The following is a 9,095-nucleotide window of genomic DNA, read 5'->3' as shown; positions in this document are numbered from 1 at the left end:
GTTCCTGAAAAATGCAACAGTAAGCAAGGAGTTATTGTACTACCATTGATCCACAGCAATTCTCATGCTGACATGAATCGGAGGTTTGCACAGCTATCAAGGGTAGAATATGTCCATTGGTAGGTAGCTAAACTTGCTTGTTGTCATTTGTTCATTATCACTGTTAGCATCCCTCAAAAGGGAAACCACTCAACTTATAGGACCACTGTATTTTTTGCCCTTTGCTTCTCTTCCTTCTCCATTCTCTTTTCTGTTTCTCCCCATTTTCCATCTTTGCATCTCCTTTTTTCCTTCCCTTTTCACTCCATTCGATGTAGCAACTCCCAATTCCTCCCCATGGGCTTCCATCCCCTTCCCGATTCCTTCTGCTAAAATGATCAACAATGACATAGTTCATGCTGACATTAAAGTAACATTGGGCTTTACATTTAATACCCCAATGAAGTGAATGCCCCAGTCCCCATTAACACATCCCAGAATCAGTGCTGTAAACGGACTTGGGAAGACATCATTCCATTGATTTACATCTGCTTCATATTTGGAAGGTTAACATCTCATTTTTAATAGAAGCTTTTTGTCCTTCTTAGGAAGGAGCTCCTAACCACTAGGCCATCCTGCCTGCCTGCTGGAATGATAAGAGAATTAAAAACCAGACTACCTGTGTTCTATTCCAATTTCTGCCACAAACTGCCTTGGACAAGTCACTTACCCTCTCTGATCTCAGTTTACTGACCTGTAAATTGAAGATATGCTTCCCCACCCACATGAAGGCATGTGTTGAGGCTGAGATAAATTACTGTTTTCAAAGTGATTTGGTATTTGTAGATAGAAGGAGCTTTAGTGTGCTAAACTGTAGTATTTATCCATTGATGTGTGCGCGAGTAGTTTCTGGTGCTGGAACCTATCTGACAGTGTTTGAAGCACTACAGGACTGTCTTTGGACTGTTACAGCTGGCTTGCTATCAAGTGCCCCCAAAAGACTACACCACAGGTCAGGTGACCTCCTACGAGGAAGGTGGTGAGGGGAAGTGTCTGATTTTGGTTACACTTGTCTGGATGATGCTTAGTATCACTGATATCAGTTGAGTCTTATCACTTCCCTTACATCATATCGGCTCTCACAGCAGCAGAACAAGATGTTATAAAATCACCATCCACTTAAACATTGAATGCAAAGGAGGAAACAAATGAACTATAAACACATCCAAAACTTTATTGGGGTGAGGTGGAAGGTCAACAAATTGTTGAAGGAGAAATTAGCTTTCAAGATTCAACTGCAGAATCGGTCTTCCTTCTATTCCCTTTCTCACATCAGCAGCTACTTTGATAGTGCATCCCCCCGGGAGACAGGTTCTCTGCTCTTTGAAGCTGGTATTCTCACCCCTTCTAGCAACATCATCAGGAACAATTCTATGTTAGTAGCTGATCTCACTTCATGAGGAGAAGGGACGCTGCACATTCTAATTACTCATGTCAAGTGGCCTTGTGACTTATCTCAGTTCTACTGCTGGGATGAGGCTTCCTCTTTCTTCTTCCACAGACCTCTTAATTTTTCCATCAGCTGTTCTGCCAGCACACTGATTTCAGAGGTCTCCTTCACCAGGAAGTTCCTGTAGGAGACAGTAACACATCAGTAAGGTATGTGTCTGGGCGGGGTACCTGCTGTTTCTATATTCAGAGGGCTGCCACTCTCTCATATTTGCCTGTGGGACAAATTAGTCCTGGCAAATTAGTCCATTAATATGGCTGTGGGACTCTTGAACTGCCCTGTAGGGATTCAATGCAGGAGGCAAACTAAGTGTGTGGCTGTGAGTAGCAATATGGAACTGTGTATCCCCCAGGTGGGCACACTTCTTGTTTCTGCCTGCCATCAACTGTTACCTGGGGAACAGATATTTACCTCCTGAAACACCCCTGCTTTCCTTGAAAAAAATTTAAAATTTTTCATTTGAAAACTGAAAAATTCTGCCCAACTCCCCCCCCTCCCGATTCTTCTCATTTTGACAGGAGAGATAACATGGTCCAAGCAGCTCTAATGATATGGTTAGTTCTAGAGCAGGGGCAAGCAAACTTTTTGGCCTGAAGGCCGCATTAGGTTTCGGAAATTGTACGGAGGGCTGGTTAGGGGAGGGGGTCGTGGCCCGGCTCCCACCTCCTATCTTCCCCCTGGGACTCCTGCCCCATCCAGCACCTCCTGTTCCCTGATGCCCCCCCGACCCTGCCCCATCCACACCCCCCACTCCCTGTCCCCTGACTGCCCCCAGACCCCTGCCCAATCCAACTAGTCCTCTCATTCCTGCCCCTGGGACCCTTATCCCATCCAACCACCCCTTCTTCCTGTCCATGACTACCCCTGGAACCCCTGCCCCCCCGACCTCTATCCACACTCCTGACCCCTGACCACCATCCTGAACTCCCCTGCCCTCCATCCAACCTCCCCTGCTCCCTGCCCCTTTACCGCGCTGCCTGGAGAAATGGTGGCTGGCGGCACTACAGCCATGCCGCCCAGCTTGAGATGTGCCACTCCGCCACCGCCACCACCATGCAGCTCAGAGCACTGGGTCAGGCCGGGCTCTGTAGCTGCGCTGCCCCAGGAGCTCACCACTCTGCTGCCCAGAGCATTGCGCCGGCGGCAGAGCGAGCGAGCTGAAGCTGCGGGGAAGGGGAGACAGTAGGGGAGGGGCCGGGGGCTAGCCTCCCGGGCTAGGAGCTCAGGGGCTGGGGGAAGGAGAGAACATGGTCCAAGCAGCTCTAAGGTTAGTTCTAGAGTCACTCTTAGAACAGAGATTTTCTGATTCCCATTCTTCTGCTTTAAGCACTTGATTACATTTCTTGGTCTAAGTAGGAAGGCCAGATCACAGATACAAATGGCTAGAAGTTCTCATTTATTTTACTTATACATTGGACAATCACTCAAAAACCAAAACATACAAACATCAGTTACCATCTGGCTTTTCATTGTACAGCTGGTACAGTGGAATGACATTGTAGAAAAATAGTACAAGGCACATTATAGAGATTAAATAAGATGCAGAACTACAAAAGGGCTTGTCTTCACTGCAGCATTAGCTCAAGATAATTTGAATGTTGCCCCTAACTTGACTCCCACACACGTGCAAAAATCTCTAGCCTGATTTACACTCTGGGATTTCCTTCCAGCATCAGAGTTCTCAGACCATCATAAACAGACAGTACCAGGTCATCTGCATCCAGACATATCCAATGAAGCTGATCAATCAACAAACATATATACGCAACAGGGTGAGGGGGGAGTGGAGGATGAGTAGAAATATGCTTTGGTATACGGGTTTCATAATGTTTACTCTATGATGGATGGTTCTTTTTGTTGTCCCAAAGGTCTCTCTGTATGGAAATGTAGTTTATCCTCCCCATTCCCTCACAAGCCACCTCAGGAATAGAGGAAACCTTTTCATACCTGATCTCAAGGATTACTGGAGTCTGAGCAGCTTCTGCCAAGAACTGACCAGCTTTCGGGGACACTTTATTCACAGATTCATACATGTAAAATGCAATTGAATCTGGTATGATCAGCCAGTCACGACGGACGTGTCTCTTTGAGATTGCCTTAGCACCCACTTCTGGGGAGGAGGAAGAGAATATTAACCATCTTTAATGACCATTTTCCATAATAGCACTGAGCTCTCCCAAGAAGTGCAGTGGAAAGAGATCAGCTGGAAGACTGTAGCAGGATTCAAAGTCTCCCCAGAATTCAAAGGCCAGTGTCCAAGTGTAGGATCCACACACTAGAACAGAGGTACACAAACTATATCTTGCCCATCCCCTGAGCTCTTGGTCCAGGAGGCTAGCCCCTGGCCCTTCCCTCTGCTGTTCCCCTTCCCCTGCAGCCTCAACTTGCTGGCTCTGGTGCAGGCACAATGCTCTGCGCAGCAGGGCTGTGAGCTCCTGGGGCAGCGCAGCTGCAGAGCCCAGCCTGACCCAGTGCTCTGAGATGTGTGGTGGCGCGTGGCCCATCCCCAGCTGGGTGGCATGGCGGTAGTGCCACCAGCCACCAGTGCTCCAGGCAGCACGGTAAGAGGGCACAGAGCAGGGTGGGTTGGATAGAGATCAGGGGAGTTCAGGGTGGTGGGCAGGGGGCGGGGGTGTGAACAGGGATCGGGTGGAACAGGAGGCTGAATGGGGCAGGGGACCCGGGGGGCAGTCAGGAAGGAGGGGGGGTTGGATGGGATAGCAGGAGGCAGTCAGGGGCAGCGGTTCCGAGGGCAGTCAGGGGACAGGGAGAAGGGGTGGTTGGATGGGGCAGGGGTCCCAGAGGGGCCACCAGGGAATGGGGTGGGGTTGGATGGGGCAGGAGTCCTGAGGGGGGCAGATAGGAGGTGGAGGCTGGGCCAGGACCCCCTCCCTTAACCAGCCCTCCATACAATTTCTGAAACCTGATGCGGCCCTCAGGCCAAAAAGTTTGCCCGCGCCTGCTCTAGAACACTGGTTCTAGGCTACAAACCTTCATTCTCTACATGTAGCAGAAACATGAACAGCACAGCCAGCGTTCTCATACCTGGGCATGCAGTGGGAATTAGACAGCAGAACACAGTGCTAAGATACTCCCTACTAAGCCATGTGTGTGGGAGGATGCACTAGTAACTGACTTTACACTCCCAGTCACAATGAAAATTCATGCACTCTGCCCTCTACCACCAGGCATTAATCCTAGTTCATGGCTGGGATAGACTTGTGCAAAGCAGTTTAAGTGCATATAAAGCTGAGGAATATCCCCACCAGCCTGAAGGATTTTAAGACTTACCAGAGAGACTGGTGCTGAGGAGCAGAATCAGAGTCACCGCCAAAGCCTTGGACAGAAGCATGGTTTGCAGCACAAGCTCAATGCAATACACTCAGAAACCAGCTGGAGGTACAATTAAACCCTTTGATACTGAATAGAGAAGAACAGTATACCCCGAATTAACAACAGGCAACAAGGCAAAGAGAGACATCAAGATCATTCTTGCATTATATCCTTTACCTCCTTAAAAGATGAGGACATTCACTGCAAAAAGCTAATAGTGTTATTTCACCTATCTGTACCATGAATATGCATAATTAGCAAGAACATCCAAGCGTACGTTAGATATGTTAAAGCAAAAATGCTTTATCCTAAATAAGAGTTATATTTACGTGCTTCAGGGTAAAGCCAACCACTAACCCAGGGGTCGGCAACCTCTGGCTCCAGCTCGCCAGGGTAAGCACCCTGGTGGGCCGGGCCAGTTTGTTTACCTGCTGTGTCCACAGGTTTGGCTGACTGTGGCTCCCACTGGCTGCGGTTCACTGCTCCAGGCCAACGGGGGCTGTGGGAAGCAGCGTGGGCCAAGGGATGTGCTGGCTGCGGCTTCCCGCTGCCCCCATTGGCCTGGAGTGGCAAACCACGGCCAATGGGAGCCGCGATTGGCCAAACCTGCAGACGAAGCAGGTAAACCAACTGGCCTGGCCTGCCAGGGTGCTTACCCTGACGAGCTGCATGCCAGAGGTTGCCGACCCCTGCACTAACCTAACACAGGGGTCAGAAAGACACTTCCCCCATGGGCAGGTAGCTTCTTAAATTGTACACTATATTCCTGCACCTTCCTCTAAAACATCTGATTCTGGCTACTGTTGGCCATAGGATACTGAACCAGATGGCCTGAACTGATCTCTTGTTTGTATATCTATGGTTGAGAAATGACCTGCCTAGGAGTCCAAAAGAGTTTCTCTTGGCATGTTCATGCTGGGGATAATTAAGAGCAAAAACATTGTTTATGCAGTTAACACTCTAAGCACAAATCCTGCTTTGTTCTCATCCAAGCGTCTCTCTCTGGACATTATTTTCTGCTTGGTCAAGTGAAAAGCTAATACGAGGCCAAGCCATGGGGGTAAAATTAAATAAGCTTTTAAAACACAGTAGATTTCAAAGGGCACATGCTGGAAGATAATTTAAATCGAAGCATGTTAACTTTCGAGTTAAGGTACAACACCTCTAGTCAAATCAAATCATTTCAGTGCTAGGACTTCCCATGGCAGGGAAGGCTGCTGGGCTGCCAAGTCTGAGGGTTTTGCTAACCTAACACCGGGTGGCTACCAGGGGATTCTCACCGTTAGCCTACATACTTAAGGCTGGTCCTCTCCACAGCACCTTCCTAGTCCATATTAGAAGCCATGCTGCAGATGGCAACCAGACAGCTGCTGGTTACTAGCTGTCAAAGTGACAGCTATTGCTTAGGTAGCTTCCTCTCTGTTAATCCTGGAGCCACATTCACCTCTATGGACCAAAGGTATAATATGCATCCATGTGGTCATGAAGGGGTAGGGAATCTCTCCTCTTTAAAGCCTGGAGCTCTGCTGGTGGAGACTGCTTGGGAAAAGCACTGGATCAGCACACCTCTTCCTGCACTGGCCCTACCCCGCTTTTGGAAATGTGCCAGCTGACTCCAGGTCCCTAGTGGGAGCAGGGATTGCAGATGGTTTTTGCCAATGCACCCCCATTCCAGGAAGCATTACTGCCTTGGGGTGGTGGGCTACCAACCTGGGTGAATCCAGCCCTCAGTCTGTAAGAAGAAATTAGATAGAAACAGCCTCCCCTTTCTACTCCCTCCCGTACATTCTATATAGACACCAATCAGCTACAAGGTTCGCACAGCTGGAAACGGCAGATGGAATGTTGCTCTTACCTCGCTCTCTCTCCCACTGGCAGAGGCAGGGGTAGAAGTGTGCTGGAAACACAAGCACTTACACAAAGTTAATATAGAGATAGCAAGCGGGTCAGAGGTCATGCTTAGCTCCACATTGGCTATTTCACAACAAGGGTCAGATGAGTGGGATGGGCAGGAGGTGCATAGTCCCAAGTCCTGTGCGGAGTGGGATTGGGTAATGGAGGGTCAGGCCAGTTGAGACTAGATCCTGAGCCTTTAGCTAGTGTTTGCTTCATACCCTACCCGCCATTCCCACTGAGCACGTACGCAAACAGCAGCTATATTCTCCTCTTCTTACACTATGTATTTTTGTATTTCTAATGAAAAGTCAGTCATTTAGTATGTTCTTCTCTCACATATGGAAAAAGCAAAGAATTCATTTTAAAACAAGACCCAATTAATAAGCACATCATAGTACTATTTACCTCTGTTGTCACTTATAAGCTCAAAGCAGTTTACAACCAGAGGAAAAGTATCATTATCTCATTTGACATACAGTGAGGGAAACCGAGACAGAGGGATTTGTAAAGTGACTTGATTAAGGTCCTGTAATTCTCTGTCAAAATTATTTCTTGATGGAGATTGCAAGGCCCATGTCTTCAAAAGTATTGATTTCATTGGGAATTTGGCACCTCAATACGAGTAATGGGGAAATATACGGGGATCTGGGTCTCAGTGTCTGCTTTCCTTGAAAAATTTCAATTTTTCCATTTGAAAACTGAAAAATTCTGACCAACTCCCTGATTTTTCTCATTTTGACAAAAAGTTAAAATTTTCCAGGGGGAAGGAGAGAACAGGGTCCAAGCAGCTCTAAGGTTAGTTCTAGAGTCACTCTTTGAACAGAGATTTTCTGATCCCCGTTCTTCTGCTTTAAGCACTTGAATACATTTCTTGGTCTAAGTAGGAAGGCCAGATCACAGATACAAATGGCTAGAAGTTCTCATTTATTTTACTTATACATTGGACAATCACTCAAAAACCAAAACATACAAACATCAGTTACCATCTGGCTTTTCATTGTACAGCTGGTATAGTGGAATGACATTGTAGAAAAATAGTACAAGGCACATTATAGAGATTAAATAAGATGCAGAACTACAAAAGGGCTTGTCTTCACCGCAGCATTAGCTCAAGACAGTTTGAATGTTGCCCCTAATTTGATTCCCACACACGTACAAAAAATCTCTAGCTCAGGTTAACTGGTGCTTTAAACTCAAGTTAGCTGGCCCATCGGGGGTGTGGGTAGAAGCTCAAGTGCTGCTGGGTCTAATAATGCAATGGAGACATAGCTACACTGTGCTGCTAATTATTTTCCTATGTGGCCCGCTCACTGGAGCTGAGTGAGCTCTGCAGTGAAGACAAGCTCTAAGATTGTTCCTGGGCCTTTTTGCATTCTCAGTTATGGGTTGCGCGATTGCCAGTAGTCTATGTGATTGTTTACTTTGCTTGAACAACTCAGCAGTTACACAAAAAGCAGCCTCTCGGCCTCCAGTCCTGGAATGGTGCCTACCTACTGCAGTGATAGGAGCTCTGCAAATGCATAAGATAGCCAGGCACATGGGTCCATTCTTGTTCAGTGAGAATGGAAGATTTTATACCACTCATGGCTCTATAGCAATGAGTGGAAAGCAGTTGCCAGGATCAATATCTGCCTGCCCTGCAGGCCAGGAGAGCTTGCACTGGGAGGTTCACACATATAACTAGATCCTTTCTTGTGGGTAGTGAGTAGCAGAATCACTTTGCACCCACTTCATCTCTATTGATATAGGAATTTTCTGGTATGCAAGGGATATTCCTTTGACTGTGCAACAGGATCCACAGACTAGAACTGAATCCACAACTGGAAATGAATTTATACAATTTTTCCACCTATACACAAGGTCATTGACTTATTAATTTATTTGCTCTTTGTAATTATTGGAAACTTTTGTGCAAACAAACTGCAGTCTGTGAATTTCTGACTCCATTTTGTGCAAGTGTGAGTATTTATTATTTAAGCTGCATGTTTTGTTATCTAAACCACATAGTATTGTTTCCAGTCCCTGACCGGATAATCTAAACTACTAGTGTCCATCATTTAATCACAAAATTAAATGTTTCAGCTACAGGTTTAAAATTAGTTTTCCCAAAAACATTCAAAGAAACAGAATTTAGCTCATGTGAATGTTGTCAAAAATAGGGGCCCAAATATGGTCAAAACCAGAATTAATGAATTATTCACAAATAATTTCTTCAGTTCTACTACAGAGCTGGTGGGGAAAGGGCAGAAGAGAGCTCACTTCCTCTGTGTTAGGCCAACACCCCCAAGCTGTGTCATTAATACAATCATACCATTCTGACAACCATCACCAAAGAGCACTGTTACTTGTAACCTTCATGTTCTTTTTCCACAGACTA

At 46.7% G+C, this 9,095-nt stretch overlaps 1 protein-coding gene across 1 annotated transcript; it reads right to left on the bottom strand.

Annotated features, from left to right (window-relative positions):
- Positions 1-1,300: 1,300 nt before the first annotated feature.
- Positions 1,301-4,860, bottom strand: LOC115646604 (apovitellenin-1-like). Its single transcript, XM_030552619.1, has 3 exons — positions 4,781-4,860; positions 3,437-3,599; positions 1,301-1,610 (listed from the first exon to the last, which is right to left on the bottom strand). Exons 1-3 carry the CDS (start codon positions 4,839-4,841, stop codon positions 1,502-1,504), a joined length of 333 nt encoding a protein of 110 aa, XP_030408479.1. The 5' UTR covers positions 4,842-4,860; the 3' UTR covers positions 1,301-1,501.
- Between the last annotated feature and the right edge of the window lie 4,235 nt (positions 4,861-9,095).

This window comes from Gopherus evgoodei, chromosome 1 (genome assembly GCF_007399415.2).
Source record: "Gopherus evgoodei ecotype Sinaloan lineage chromosome 1, rGopEvg1_v1.p, whole genome shotgun sequence".
NCBI classification, from domain to species: domain Eukaryota; kingdom Metazoa; phylum Chordata; order Testudines; family Testudinidae; genus Gopherus; species Gopherus evgoodei.
Note: the sequence above shows the minus strand (reverse complement) of the source record. Positions and strands in the feature narration are given on the sequence as shown.